Source organism: Spermophilus citellus (assembly GCF_964194105.1).
Source record: "Spermophilus citellus genome assembly, chromosome: 3".
Lineage (NCBI taxonomy): Eukaryota > Metazoa > Chordata > Mammalia > Rodentia > Sciuridae > Spermophilus > Spermophilus citellus.
Window position 1 is genome coordinate 104,009,322 of NC_138184.1, and position 14,752 is coordinate 104,024,073.

Genomic DNA, 14,752 nt, shown 5'->3' on the forward strand with positions numbered 1-14,752 from the left:
TGTCTTCTCAGGTGTGGGGTCCCTCTGTGGAGCATGGTGTCCCCCAGCCCAAGTGAGGATTCTGGGGCCTCCCACAGTCCCCATGGCAGCTCACCTAGCTCTGGGAGCAAAGCCCAGTCAGAGTCAGACCCAGGGACAGCTTTCTGGATTCATGCCATATTTTGCCCTCCTAATGGTAACAGCCCCCCAGGCTGAGGGGAGTAATGGGGCTCAGGGCATCCACTGGCTTGACTCCTCTGGGAAGTGGACCAGGACGGTGTCCAGGGTCAGGTGGAACCCCTGTTGTACACAGGAGCTGCCATAGCCCTCGACACTGCCAGGACCCCTGCACACTGAGAACCTTCAGGGCACTTGGCCACAGAGCCCCAGCCAGTCCTTTTTAATTTTGAGGCAGAGTCTCACTATGTTGCCCTGGCAACTGGTCCTCCTGCCTCAGCCTCCAGGTAGCTGGGGTTACAGTCGTGGCCACTGTACTGGCTCCTTTGCCCTTTCTCTTTTCATTTATTTTGAGAGAGGGTCTCATGGCATTGTTGAGGCTGCCCTGGAAACTGATCCTCCTGCCTCAGCTCCTTTGCCCATTTTAGTGGGCTAATTCTGCCCTTTTATTGTGGGATCCTAAGGTTAGTGTTTTTGCTCAGGAAGTCCAGGTTTTCAGTTCTACAGGTACCCCAGTAACAGATGCACTAATGTAGGCCCCTCTTCAACTCATCTCTGTAAGTGCCCGTGTCTGGAGTGGAGAGGCCAACGCCCAACCTGTGCTGTGTTCATAAGGAAAGTAACTGCAGTATTAAATGCAATTCTTTGGAAGGCTGCATCTTGGAGGAAGTAGGAGGTGCAGATCTTGGAAGTCTGAGAAGAGTCTGAGGGTCCGCCTGGGGAGCCCTGGAGACCTGAAGCACACACAGGTGCTTCTCAGCTGGGAAGAAACTTCCCTGGGCGGGGTAGGCGGGGCAGGCTGGGGCCCTGCTCCTGTGAGGGACGTGCCCGCTGGTGTCAGGGCCCTGGTGTTCTGGGTTCACACTTGAGCAGTTGTAGGTTTGCAGTAAGCAGGGAGGCCCACAGAGTGGATTGCTGTCTCTGCGCCCTGGCGTCCTGTGCTGAGGAGCCATGGTCCTGGGAGGTGCTGTTGAAGCCACCAGACAGGGTGTTGGCTCATTTTGGGGGGGGGGGTGCACAACCTGTGGGTCTTGACGAATGTGTGGTCATGTGCACCATCCCATCACACAGAATGGCTCACTGCCCTGTGCCCACCTGCTCCTCTGCCTGAGCCCGGGAGCTACTGAGGACTCCCCATGTCTATGGCTTGTCCTTTTCTTAAAGGCACCCTGAGTTCCCCAGCCTGGGCAGGCGTTGTTGTGCACTGGAGCCTGAGGGGAAGAGGTGGCCCAGGAGGCCGGCCTGTGCACTGGGGCCCAGGGTGAGTGCTCTTAGCCAGGAGGGCGTACGGTCCCTGCTCTAGCACAGAAGCAGGACACCCTGGGCCTCTGTCCCCACTCGTGGGCCTCAGTTTGCCCTCCACAGACAGGTTCAAGTCGAGGTGACACCATCATCTGTTAAGGAGGGAGCAGGTGTGGCCAGCACAGAGTATTGTGGGGGACAGGAGTGCGTCAGGCAATGATGGGAGCACCTTGCTTGGACCTGGCTGCTGGCTGCTGCGACTGGTCAGGAGGCTTAGTGTGTTGAGAGGGGCTGGCTGGGGTGGAGACTGACCTCCCAGGGCACAGCACAGCGCCTCTGGCTGGGTTGTGTTCTGCTGGCTGCAGGGGGAGACCGTGGCCCCAGCAGACACAGAACTGGCCAGCTGTGCGCTCCCACCAGGAGAGGTGTGTCTCGCGGATGCCTCAAGCTGCAAAGGCACAGAGAGCTGCTCTGGGAAGGGACCCCGGCTCCTCTGTGACGGGACAGGTGCTCTTGTGTGCCTGTGCTTGGGACCCTTCCCTCCTAGAATAATGGCAGGTGAGATGGCCTGGGAGTTGTCATGCACGGTGGGTCACTTTCTCCTGTTCCCCTTCTGGCCACCAGCCTCACCCACTCCACATAGTCCATGAATGGTCCCAGAAAGGGGCATCTTTTGGGCCTTCTGGTCTCCTGGTTACTCAGCACCAAAGCCACAAGGTCCCAGACTCTGGCCTTATTTCCTGTGGCTTTCTCCTTCAGCAGGCACCCTACAGGCTCTAGGTGGATGCCCCTGGCCCTAAAGCCTCCACCTTTAGGAGGGAGCAAGCCCTTCTTGGGGCCCACCTGGCATGCTCCTGCCCCGGGGCTTTGCACTCTTCATGGAACATACTTGCCCTGTGTACCTACAGGGCTCCTTCCTGCCCCAAATTAAAGCATGTGGTCAGCTGAATCAAGGTCCCCTGTGGTGTACAGGCCCCAATTCCTGGGAAATGGGAGCATGTTGTAGCTGGTAGGAAGGACTTGGCAGATGTGATTCATCTTAGGATCCTGAGTAGGGGGAGAGGGGCCTGGATCATCTGGGAGGGAGCCTTTGTGAGGGCGAGTGGGAAAGCGGAGTTGGGAGTCAGCAAGGGTGGGGCAGAGTTCAGCTACACTTCTCATCTCTGAAAGTAAAAAAAGTCAAAAGGAATGCAGGCTGAGGGTGCTCAGGGTGAACGTGGTATTCAGAAAACGGGGGGAGCCCTGTACATTGTCTGCTGTGGGTGCTTGACCAGGGACCATGTTGACTCTGGAAAATTGTACACTAGTCTTTGGCAAAAAAACAAGAACCATGTAATGAGCTTTCCATGACATTAAACATTTAAAGGAAATGAAAGTGGCAGCATTTAAAAAATGTCATCCTTGCTTGAACAAATAAAAGGTTGGCAAGAGGCATAAGTAGTCAGTGTTAGGAGCAGAGATGCAGCTGGGGCCTTGGGGTGTAGCCCAGTGGTGGAAAGCTTGCCTGTGAGGACCTGGCTTCGGTGCCTCTAACACTGCAAATAAAATAAACAGTAGAGGTGAAGGCTGGGTCTGAATGCCAAACAAGCCCCTTCAGTGCCCTGTGCCTCATCCTCCCCCACTGTAATGTGGAGAAACAGCACAGCCTTATCCATGGTTCCACGAGGACTGATCCAGCTAGCCTGACACCGATTGGAATTGTGCCTGGCAACGGCAAGTGCTGTATCAATACCCACAATAAGCCAGGAATCCTGGGCCCCATGCTGTCTGCACCCTGCCAAGCCAGTGGGTGGAAAATGCAAGGACCCGCGGTGCATTGTCAGTGCCAGGGGTGCGGCTGTGCGACCTTGGACATGGGATGTACCTCTCTGTTCCAAAGGATCCTCTTCAGTAACGTGAGAGTGACGATGGTGCTTGCCACTCCGGGAGGGCTCAAGGATTGGGCGAGTTAATGAATGTGTCAGCTGGTATGATCACTTGTTTATTCTAGGAATTCTCACAGTGGCTCATTCATACCCTTACCCTAACCCTAACAAAATGGATTCCCTTTTGGTATACTGCAGGGCCAAGGGCTTCTCTTCTGTGGATGTCTGCTGTGGGCCTTGGGAGGGAGCCTCGGCCTATGCCCCGCCCCATCCAGTCCCCAGATTTTCCGGCTCCGCCTCACCTTGACGCGGAGGACTTTTGCCCCCGCTCGGCTGCCGTTGGGCGCCCGCCCGCTTCCGCCCTGGCTCACGTGTTCGGCCTCGGCTCCGTCGGCGGCCGTGAGTGGGAAGGGTGGGCGCCCTTCAGGTCCCGGCGCGCGGGCTGGGCCGACTGGAGGACGGCGGGCGGCGGGAGGAGGGCCGGGGGAGGTCAGAGGACCTCCTGGGACTGGGGCTGCGCAAGCTCGGAGCTCGGCGCCCCGCCCGCCGCGCATGGGCGTCCCGGGCCTGCAGGCCGCGCTGCGGAGAGCCTGGGGACGGTGGCCGGCGCGCCCCGGCCCGCGCGCGCCCGGGTAAAGACCGGGCAGGCCGCCTACTGCTCCACGCCGCCCAGGGCTGCCCACCCGCCCTGTGCCGGCGGTCACTAGCTGCCTCTGTCCCCTTCTGCCTGTGATGCCCCACCGCTGCCCCAGGCTGCCCACCGCTGCCCCCTCCTCCCTGCACTGTTCACCTCCCCGCCCTTCGTCCCCTGCCCCTTGCTATTCTCCTTTGCCATGGGCCGCCTGCCTCTGCCGTGGGCTGCTGTCCTACAAGGGCCCTGCTTCCTGCAGTCCTGTGCTGCCCATCCCTGCTGAGGACCCCGCCCCATGACCAGCCCATACTAGGCCACCCCTGGGCAAGGTCCCCAGTGAGGGCTGAAATGGGCCTGATGGGTACAGCCTGCCAGGTCTGCATCCTGTTGCCCCTGCCTGCTTTGGCCCACTCACTCCCATGTCCTCTTAGCCTACCCACCATGGCCGGGAAGGAGATGCACCCAGCACGGGCCTCACACCAGCAGGACAGAAAGGCCCGAGGTGGCTGGATCTGGGAGGATGCACAGTACCCGCCCAAGAGGCTCAGGGGCAGCGAGGACGAGGAGCGGCCAAGAAAACTGCCCAAGCGCAAGATTGTACTGCTCATGGCCTACTCAGGGAAGGGCTACCACGGCATGCAGGTGAGACTGTGCCTGGCAAAGGCTGGCTGGGTTCAGCTCTGCTCTGGCACCACTGTGGCTTCACGCAGGGACCCAAGTCCTCAGGGCACACAGGTTATCTCCCAGGGTGGTGGGCCATCTCAGTGGCTTCCCTGCATGTGGCCTTGAGTGAGCTGGTGACTTCACCTCCTTCTCTTGGGATGGGTGCACAGCACCTTCTGAATGGGGTGTCAAATGGGCCAGGCACACTCAGGCTTAGAGGAGGTACTGTGCAGCTCCTGGACGCAGAAGGTCAGTAGGGCCACAGGCCTCTTTGCTGAGGGCAGGGAGGCCCCATCTCTCCACCTAGCTCATCAAGCAGCAGGCTTCTGTCTGTTCCTTGCAGTTGCCTCTACAGCTTTCACTTGCTTTTTCCAGGAGCTGAAGGGTTAGTAAAAGCTGCTATGCCAGACCCAGCTTTGGCAGGCCCTGTCACCTGTCAGGGACAGTGGCAGGGTGGGGCTGCCCTCTGTGGGCTGGATGCCAGTGACACAATGTGGGTCGCTGCGCTCCATGTGCTATGGTGTGGACCAGGCAGAGACTGGGCCCAGTGGACTCCCTCATCCCCAGCTGCTGGCTGTGTGCGCGCTGCAGGCTCCAGGGAAGTGAAGTGTCCCATCTCTTTTCCAGAGGAATGTGGGGTCCTCACAGTTCAAGACAATTGAGGATGACCTGGTATCTGCCCTGGTCCAGGCAGGCTGCATTCCTGAGAATCACGGGGAAGATATGAGGAAAATGTCTTTCCAGCGTTGTGCCCGCACTGACAAGGTGGGTGGTGTCCCCTGCCCCTTGCCTGTGGGCACCAGCAGCTTTGGCTGCCTGCCATCCTGGTGCTGTGTTTGTCAGGACCCTGGTGGGCAGGGCAGGCACAGATGAGTCTAAATGGAAAAGACCTTTCTCTTAGAAGTCTAGGAGCAGGACGAGCTCACAGTGGCAGCATCGGGTGCCCACCGCTGGCCCCACTGTGTCCTTGCTGGCCTTCACACTCTCCTTTCACTTGTCTCAGGTAGACTTGCCTTCGCAGGTGGTGCAGTGGCTGTGACCAGTGCTTTAGATCCATCCACATCAGCCCCTGGATGCAGACACAGCTGTGGTCACGAAGGCCACACTAATGAAGGTGTGCTGTCTAGGAGCCACATGTGAGGGCCCGTATACGGTAGACTGTCAGCTTTTGCTCAGCGTGTGCAGGACGTACTTACTGTAACACGCGAGCAACACAGACTCCTCATAGGTGTGCTCTGCCCCGTGCATGCGCCAGGTCTTTGAGCCAGTATGCGTTTCTGATGGGCTTACGACCCCTCCTGTACTCAGCCCTGGCCAGCATGGGACTATTGTGCCTGGGCCTGGGCCCTAGAGCTGGAGGTGTGTCACCTAGGGCACCTGTATGGGCAGGTGGGATGACGGGGCCTGAGAGCATGCGCCTCTTGGTGGCACCCAGTACTGGGAACAAGCTGGCTCTCATCCCTGGTTTCTGCCTGCCTGGCCTGCAGGCTGCCTGAGGCACCGGGGTCTGTCCTGGACAGCGATTTGTGGGTCACGGTCCCCTGGGAATCTGAATAAAATTTTGAATCTTGTTCCAAGAAACGTAGTTTCAAAGGCATATGGGTCTCCTGGATCTGCAGGCTAGGCAGGAACCCAGAGTCAGAGCGCCCTAGAGGGAAGTGTGGGGAACATGTGGCCTGCAATTTCAGTTTCAGGGCATGAGGACAGTGATAGATTTGGTGTCCCAAAGCAGAGGTAGTTCTGTGGTTCCTGTTGTTGTTTGTAGGTTTTTGAAATTTTTGTTTGGTAAACAGGGGTCTCACTGTGCTGCCCAGACGGGCCTCAGACTTGCACCTCCCGGGCCTCCGCCCCCAGTGGCTGGGACGCAGTTCTGTGGTCTTAGTGCTTTACTCTCTATTTCATTCTTCCGTTTACATATCCAGTTGTCTTCAAGGTAGAAGTTGTTAAAATGTACCTGAGCTGATGAAGAGAGCCTCTCCAAACGTGGGCGTTTGTCCAGTGGGAATTGAAGCCAGGGACACTCTCCCACTGAGCGGCATCCCCAGCCCTTTTTACTTTTGAGACAGGGTCTAAGTTGCTGAGGCTGGCCTGGAACTTGCGACCCTCCTGCCTCCGACTCCTGAGGTGCTGGGATTGCAGGTGTGGCGCCTGCACCTTGGGTGTAGTGTGGAGTCAGTCAGCTTTCACCCCACGTCCGAGCCTGTGTTCCCAGAGGCCCCTCCTGGCCTGTGTAGAACCTTGCCCTCCCAGTGCCCAGGCGTCTCCTGTTGTGGCAGACAGGGAGCCTGTTCCTGGCTGCGCTCATTCCAGTCCTGTGGCTTACACTGTACCTTCTTTCTTCCTGAATCTTTGGGAGTCGGGTCTTACGTGGGATTTTGCTTCCTGACTACCCAGGGCTAGTCTGTTCCTTGATTCAGTGCTTTGTTGGGCCCTAGGTCATCTGCAGCAAGCTTTGCTGCCCTAACCTTGTGGGTGTGGACACTGCCTTCTCAGTGAATTCCTGCCTTTGGTGTACTTCGAGGAGCAGGACTTGTGTGCGGGCTGGGCATTTGCTGGCCTCTTATCTTAGGACCAGTGTGCCATAGATTGAGCTGGAGGGCCAGGTCACTCCTCACTTTGCTTCCTTTACAGGGTGTGTCTGCAGCTGGCCAGGTAGTGTCCCTGAAGGTGTGGCTGATTGATGACATTCTAGACAAGATCAACAGCCACCTTCCCTCCCACATCAGGATTTTGGGTAAGCCTTGTAGCCAGGGGTGGGTGGTTTCTAGACTGGAGGCTGTGCAGGCCTCCCTCCTTTTGCCATGTCCCTGGGAATGGCCAGAGAGTACAGCAGCTGCTCAGTCCTGCTTCTGGAGTTCAGTGTTCCTGCCTCCTTTGGGCCCCGGCCCCGGGTCCTCCTGCCGCACCTGTCCTGTAGAGCTGGGTGTGACAGTCCAGGCCATGGTCAGGACAGAGGAGATGTTCTTTAGCAGGTCTGATGAGTGGGATTTCTAGGCTCTTGGGTCTGTGGTGCCAGGAGTTGAGCCCAGGATCCTGTGCACGCTGTGTGCATGCTGAGCTGCACCCAAGTGCTTTGTTCTTCAGTGCTGGGGAAGGCCTTTTTTTCAAAAAGGAGAGAAAAGCCTGACCACCTCTGCCTTGCAAGTGGCGTGCCTGGCCTGTGCTGTTTGGGTGGTGTGACTGTGCAGACTGCCGTCCTGCTCTTTTCCCCCTTGACCTCTGTGCCTCGTTCCCCCTTCCTTTTGGATTAACTGATGCTCCTTATTCCATTTAATTAACAGCTTTTTTGGTTAGTACCTGTGATCTGTGTCTGTTGGTGACTGCTTAGGGGTGTCCTTCTTTCTTTGGTGCTGCTAGAGATGAACCCAGCTTCCTGTGCATGCAGGCCACTGCCCCTGGGAGCCATCCAGTCCTGCTCTGGGGTTTCTCTGAAGGGCCAGGTGGTTTTAGGCCTTGGGTGGCATAGATCATCACAGTCTCTATTGCTGCTGCTTTTTTTTTTGGTGACCACTTTCTCAATCTCCTTTAACAGATTGTACACAATACAAACTGTGAAAAATTTTTGTATTTAGGGCTGGGGATCTAGCTCAGTTGGTAGGGTACTTGCCTCACATGCACAAGGCCCTGGGTTCAATCCCCAGCAATACTAAAAAAAAATTTTTTTTACTTGGAGACAGTTGCTCAGGGACTCACTCAGTTGCTGAGGCTGGCTTTGACCTTGGATCCTCCTGCCTCAGCCTCCTGAGTTGCTACAGTCACAGGCTTGCATCACTTCACCGGGCTCTTCCTTATTCTTCCAAGGATTTCTTGTGCAAGTGTAGCCATACGCCCCGGGTGTCCCAGCCTATGTTTTGCCCTTTTACTGAGCAGTTCCTCGTACCAAAGGCCTGTGCTCAGCTTCTGGAGGTTGCTCCTGAGTCCAGGGCTGCTTTCTCTCCACCTCTGGTCTGTGCCTGTGGGCCTGGAGGTTGTGTCCAGTCTTTCTGCTGCAAGTGCCGTGTCAGTAGCGTGACTTGGAGCAAGAGTGTCCCTGGCCACTGCAGCACTTCTCAGTCGGCTCATGACCACGCATGTGCAGGCCGCAGGGGTCTACACCCAGAGGCTGGCCGCCACTCAGTGTCGTCACACCCTTGCCAGCACCAGCCTCAGCAGACCCACATGCTTCTGTTGGTCTGTCGGTTGGGCTTGTGTTTGTGTTTCATTCTGAGATAGGAATTCAGGACCCAAAAGCCCAACTCTTTTGGGGGTTACCGAGGATTAAACTCAGGGGCACTCAACCACTGATCCATATCCCCACCCTATTTTGCAATTTATTTACAGACAGGGTCTCACTGAGTTGCTTAGGGCCTCACCATTGCTGAGGCTGGCTTTGAACTCACCACCCTCCTGCCTCGGCCTCCTGAGTTATGGTGATTATAGGTGTGGTCACTGTGCTGGGCTCCAAAAGCCCAACTCTTGGTAGCGCTTTGTGCTCAGCGTGGTGAGTGGGCAGCCAGTCCTGCACCATGCTCATCTGCTTCTCCTCATGTACCCCCCAGGGCTGAAGAGGGTCACAGGTGGGTTCAACTCCAAGAACAAGTGTGATGCCAGGACCTACCTGTACATGCTGCCCACCTTTGCCTTCGCCCACAAGGACCGCGACGTGCAGGACGAGACCTATCGCCTGAGCCCAGAGACCCTGCGGCTCGTCAATAGACTCCTGTCCTGCTACAAGGGCACCCACAGCTTCCACAACTTCACCTCGCAGAAGGGGCCGCGGGAGCCCAGTGCCCGGCGCTACATTCTGGACATGTACTGCGAGGAGCCCTTCCTGCGCGAGGGCCTGGAGTTCGCCGTCATCAAGGTGAAGGGCCAGAGCTTCATGATGCACCAGATTCGGAAGATGGTGGGCCTGGTGGTGGCCATCGTGAAGGGCTACGCCCCAGAGAGCGTGCTGGAGCGTAGCTGGGGGGAGGAGAAGGTGGATGTGCCCAAAGCGCCAGGGCTTGGCCTGGTCCTGGAGAGGGTGCACTTTGAGAAGTACAACCAGCGCTTTGGCGGTGATGGGCTGCACGAGCCCTTGGACTGGGCACAGGAGGAGGGGAAGGTGGCGGCCTTCAAGGAGCAGCATATCTACCCCACCATCGTCAGCACTGAGCGGGACGAGCGGTCCATGGCCCAGTGGCTGAGCACCCTGCCCGTCCACGATTTCAGTGCCACTGCGCTTGCAGCGGCCCGGACAGGCACCAAGGTAGGCACTGGTGCAGGCCCAGAGCCTGCATGTGGGGAGGCTGGGCAGTAGTGCTTCTCCTCCTCCTAGTAGATAGATGGGCAAGTGTCACTTCCCAAGTTCACATGCAGCTGGAGGGGTGGGCCCAGGGCATGTGACTGCATGGTCAGTTCCCTGGAAACTTGCCTCCATCTGGTACTGGCTGCCTCCCTCTCTTCCCACTGCTTTGTGGGCATGGTTCACCAGCTAGTGCTGGATTATGCTCTTGGCCAGTCTGAGTCCAGGTCTCCTTGCTGCAAGCAAGGGTTGCTTGTGCCCGATGCTCAGCTGCCAGGCGTTCCCACCCCTGACCCGCTCAGGCGACTCTGCTCCCCTCCATCTGGCAGGGCAGTCTGGGGCTCTGCAAGGGACCTAGTACAGTGTATATTTTAGAACAAGAAGGAGCTGTCCGTCAGACTGCTGGCTGGGGGACGCTGCTCAGCTGGTGGGTCCTCCTACATGCAGGAAAGTGTGTGTGTGTGTGTGTGTGTGCGCGCGCGCACGCAAGTGCTGGCCTCACAGTCCTTTCCGTCTGCCCCTCCGCAGGTCCCCAGTCCCCTGGACGGCAGCGAAGGGGATGGGGATGGAGACACTGACTGAGGCTGTGGGGCTGGAGGTAAGATGGTGCAGCTTGCCTGCTGTGAGCACCGGGAGCCCAGAGCTGCCTCAGGATGCTGTCTCCAGTCCCCATCTCAGGAGTGCTGCCTAGCCAGCTCTGCTCCAGCTCCCTGTGCACGCCTTGGCACGTGAAGACACTATTTTTTAAAAGAAGCAATTTTCTTATTAAATAAGTATGTTTTGCTTAGTGAGTCCTTGTTTCCTTTTTGTTTTCACTTTTTTTTTTTTTTTTTTTTTTGGTTAAGAGACATGAGTGGGAAATGGCCGCATCAGGAAAGATGCTGAGGAACACAGACCTACTCCCTCCATGAGAGGCAGGGCAGGAAGGGCCAGGTGCTTGGAGCCCCAGGGCAGCACACTGTGTCTACCCTGTCCTCTCCCTAGACCCGAGCGGACACCCGTTTCTGTGCCTTGAGATGGCTGCCTGGGCAGGCAAACCCCCGTCTGGCCTCAGCCAGCTGCTGGCCTGCTGCCACTCTGTGTCCCCAGTCTCTGGGCCTCCTCTCTGTCCCAGAGTGCCTGCCTGGAGCCTGGCTTGGAGTTTGCCCTTTCTAACTACGTCTCTCCACTGGTCTCTCCACTGCTGCCACCACAGTGTCCAGAGGGGGAGCCCACCATTGGTGTGCTGGAACCCCTTCCACCACTTGGGCCCTTTCACAGCCAGGGCTTTCTCCTTTGTCCCCAGCATACCTCACGTGTGGGCGTGTGCACCTCCATCAATCATTGTGTCTTACTGGGACTGAGCCAGGGGTGCTTAACCACTGAGCCATGTCCCCAGCCCTTTATTTTGAGACAGGGCATTCATTATAAGTTGCCCAGGCTGGTCTTGAACTTGCCATTCTCCTGCCTCAGCTTGCAGAGTCCCTCGAATGACAGGTGGGCACTCCTGCACTCAACAGAATCCACTCATGTAAAGTGTACAAAGAGTGACTTAGTAAGCTCTCCAAGTCGTGCAACTATCAGCACTAATTTCACATTTTTAATACCCCAAATGAAAATCCCACGGACGTTTGAAGTCGCTCCCTGCCTGCTCCCCGACCCCTGGCAAGACAGCTCTGTTCCGCAGGCTCCCTGTGCAGGGAATCGTGCAACCCCTGATGTGACTGAAGAGTACTGACCTCGCGGGCCGCTGCGGGGGCGAGCTGCGAGACACGCCAGCTCCTTTACGCCGCCCTCTGCCCCTGCCCACGGCGCCCGCTTGCGCTGCTGCGGCTTTTCTCCAGCGCCCCGAGCGAAGCCCAGTTTGGTCCTGGCTCGGATTTGCATTTCTTTGGTGCCCAATGACGCCGAAGGCCTTGTCACGACCGCTCGCCGCTCTCAACTCCCTGGCCGCGGCCCACACGCCCACGCAGCAGCTCCGCCCGGCCCACCCGAGCCCTTCCCGAAGCTGCCCGAAGCCTCCCGAAGCCTCCCGAGCCACTCCTCTACCTGCGCCCGCCGCTCCCTCAGGCGAGGCTGGGGCCACGCCCCGGCCCTCCCCGAAGCCTCGGGTGCTCGCCCGAGCCCGCCGGCCTCTCTAGCCCGCCGCCGCCGTCTCTCTAGCCCGCCGTCCTCGCCGTCCTGCGCCACCGCGCGGTGGGGAGTGGCGAGGCGGGCCGGGCGCCGCGCGTCCCTCCCGCTTGCCGTAGCCGCCGCGCCGTCGCGCCGCCGCTTCCTGCGTTCGCAGACCCGGATGCGTCGAGCGGCTGCGGCGCGCTCAAGCCTTCTTCGGTCTGGACGCTGTGCTTCGCAGCCCGGTGGCCCACGGTGAGCTGGAGGCCGCGACCGGGCGGGCGGGGAGGCGGTCGGCAGCTATCTGGGCGGCCGCCGTGGGCCCCGCCGCCCGCGTCGCGTTTGGAGCAGGCCGCGGCGGCGCTTTGTCGCGGGCGGGCGGGGCCGAGGGCCGAGAGGCAGGGGGCGACCTGTGGGCCTGGGCCGCGGCGCGTCGTCTGTGCCCAAGGAGGGCCGGGTCGGAGTCCTGTGTGCCCGCGCCGAGTTGTGCGGGCCCTGCGCTGTGTGGTCCTGGCGCTGTGAGGGCCCGGCGCTGTGAGGGCCTGGCGCTGTGCGGTCCTTGGGGCTATGCGGTCCCGGCGCTGTGCGGGCCCTGGCTATGGGGTCCCAGGCGCTGTGCGGTCCTTGGGGCTGTGCGGGCCCGGGGCTCTGCGGGTCTGGCGCTGTACGATTCCGGCGCTCTGCGGTCCTCGGGCTTTGCGGGTCTGGCGTATGCGGTCCTGGCGCTGTTCGGTCCTGGCGCTGTGCAGCCGTGGGTCTGGCGCTGTGCAGCGGTGTCTGGCGCTGTGCAGCCCTAGGACTACGCGGTGCTCGGGCTCTGCGGGTCTGGCTCAGCGCAGCCTTGGAGCTATGCGGTCCTCGGGCTGTGCATCTCTGCGACCCTGTGCTGGGCTGGCTGCTGGTGGCGGCTAGCTTCGTGGCTCTGCGCAGTGTAGTTGCCCGAGTATGAAGCCTCCAAGCATTCTGCCAGAGGTCCCTGAGCCCCCGAGTCTGCGCTCCCTTCGCGGTTCCCTTGTTCTCTAGGGCCAGCTTCAGTGGATACTTTTGGTTTCCTGTTGACCCCCACGTCCTTTTTCAGCTGCTGATAGGTCCCAGCTCACCCTGCCTTGTCCAGCTTGTGGGTCCTGGGAAGCTCTGCCCCATCCCTCTGCTGTGTTCTCACAGAAAGTGGTCTCATCCTGTGCACGACTGTGGATTACGTCTGTGGGTTGCGGTATCACTCTGTCCTGAGTGTGAGGTCAGGCTGGATCTCGCATCCCATGCCTGCCTCTTTTGCAGTCCTTCCATTTCAGACATAGCTTTAGAACTCCTTGGAGAGGCCAAGGCTGTGGCTCAGTGGTGGACTAGCATGCAGAGGCCTTGGTCCCATGCCTGGCACCAAAAACAGACAAAAGCCCCTGATAATGATTGTTTTCTTGGGCTAAATTTGGTCCCACAGAACTTTGCCTGTTCCTCTCAAAAGGGAAGCTCTACAGTTTGCCCTCGGCAGCAAGTAGTTGATGTTTTCACAGTGGAAGTCCGATCCTGTACGTGTCTGCTCAGAACCCTCAGTGGTTTCTCATCTCCCTTAGAAATGAGCTGGTATCCTTGAAATATTTTGTGAAATGCTTTGTACCACCCCTGTGGCCGACCCCTGCTCCTTGTCCCTGGCTCAGGATCCTTGGGTCCAGCATAGCCATGAGCCTATCACCCAGTAAGTTCTCTTTTCAGAACTCCACTTGAGAGAGGCCTTCCTGGGCCTCCCTGCTGGCAGTGGCTTGTCTGCCCCCATATAGGGTCCTGCCTTCCCATCACCTTGACCAGCTGACACCTGTGGCTCTGTTGATTGCCTGATTTGCCCTGTGGAAGCAGGAACCGTGCCTTGTTCAGTCATGTCCTCAGTGTGTCGGACTGTCTCTGACATGGTAAGCCCTCAGTGAGTGTCTGTTGGCTAAGTCACTTGGTGGAAGCTGTTTCTTAAAACAGGTGGATCAGTGGGGACGTTATTAACAAGGCAGCACTGTGTGTAGTCTTGATGTACTATTGACCCTGAGTAAGAGTGGGGTCTTGAGCGTTGGGGGAGGGGGTCAGGAGTGCAGGAGGGTCTGGCTCCAGGGCCTGGGGCCTCCAGTCCATTCCTGCAGATGGGCCTTGGAGGCTTGGTGTTGACTCCAGGTGGACGATCAAATTTGTCCTGTGTGCAGGTCTCCTGCTTTCGCTGCCCTCTCAGCTTCAGCTTCATGTTTTAGGGTTGTCTTTTTTTGGTGGTGGTACTGAGGATCAACCCTAGGGTTTTCTGCCACTGAGCTACACCCTACCTCTTTTGATTTTGGCTGATCTTGAACTTGTGATCCTCCTGCCTCAGCCTCCTGAATGGCTGGGATCCCAGATGTGGCCACCATGCCCAGCTTGTTTTAGGAACGTTCCAGATGCTGTGTGGACACATTTTCATCTTTTTTTTCTTTCCCCTTCAGTACTGGGGATTGAACCCGAGGCCTCCCACAAGCCAGGCAAGTGATCTACCACTGAACTACATTCCCAGCTTCTGGAAAGAAATCTTTCCTTCTCTGTTATAGCTTAGCCTCCAAGGCCCATGCTGTAAGTAGGCCATTTGACTCCCACTGAGGTTCCACATTTGTTCCAGTGCAGATGTCACTGTGGCAGGTGCCAGGTGCCAGGCACTGCTTTGTGCCCTGCATGGCGTGCAGCTTGTGGGAGAGCCAGCTGAGCTTCTTGGCTACTTTTTACTGGTGGAAGTACAATGACTGAGTCCCTGGCTTCGCTTGGGGAGCCTGGCCCTGCTCTGCAGTCACAGGTGGAGGGCCTTTGGGGTTGGAACCCTGGCCCATGGTGTTTTCT

At 58.2% G+C, this 14,752-nt stretch overlaps 2 protein-coding genes across 16 annotated transcripts in view; both read left to right on the top strand.

Moving 5' to 3' along the window:
* The first annotated feature begins 99 nt into the window (after positions 1-99).
* PUS1 (pseudouridine synthase 1) lies at positions 100-10,588 on the top strand. 3 transcript variants are annotated; one of them, XM_081287031.1, is made up of 6 exons: positions 100-3,662; positions 4,326-4,536; positions 5,185-5,322; positions 7,189-7,291; positions 9,096-9,787; positions 10,352-10,588. In XM_081287031.1, the coding sequence occupies exons 2-6, from the start codon at positions 4,336-4,338 to the stop codon at positions 10,403-10,405; spliced, it is 1,188 nt and encodes a 395-aa protein (XP_081143157.1). In that variant the 5' UTR covers positions 100-3,662; positions 4,326-4,335; the 3' UTR covers positions 10,406-10,588. The 3 variants fall into 3 exon arrangements, with proteins under 3 accessions (XP_081143157.1, XP_081143156.1, XP_081143155.1); XM_081287030.1 differs by lacking the exon at positions 100-3,662 and adding an exon at positions 3,669-3,895 and having other exon boundaries at positions 10,352-10,587; XM_081287029.1 differs by lacking the exon at positions 100-3,662 and having other exon boundaries at positions 3,898-4,536.
* Positions 10,589-12,012: 1,424 nt separating this feature from the next.
* The window catches only part of EP400 (E1A binding protein p400), a 99,640-nt gene continuing 96,900 nt past the window's right edge, over positions 12,013-14,752 (top strand). For 8 of the 13 annotated variants that reach the window (XM_081285532.1, XM_081285539.1, XM_081285528.1 and 5 more), the window contains exon 1: positions 12,015-12,169. The gene's annotated coding sequence lies outside the window, so the exon portion shown is untranslated. Of the gene's footprint in view, positions 12,170-14,752 lie in introns of all 13 variants that reach the window. The other 5 variants (XM_081285527.1, XM_081285535.1, XM_081285534.1 and 2 more) reach the window with 2 other exon arrangements.

What these genes read in the sequence shown, in the direction of transcription:
- PUS1 (XM_081287029.1), top strand. Translation starts at nt 4,243, where the DNA reads ATGGGCCTGATGGGTACAGCCTGCCAGGTCTGCATCCTGTTGCCCCTG. An exon ending in CTCCCACATCAGGATTTTGG is followed by an intron (nt 7,292 to 9,095) that starts GTAAGCCTTGTA and finishes TGTACCCCCCAG; the next exon opens with GGCTGAAGAGGGTCACAGGT. An exon ending in CGGCCCGGACAGGCACCAAG is followed by an intron (nt 9,788 to 10,351) that starts GTAGGCACTGGT and finishes GCCCCTCCGCAG; the next exon opens with GTCCCCAGTCCCCTGGACGG.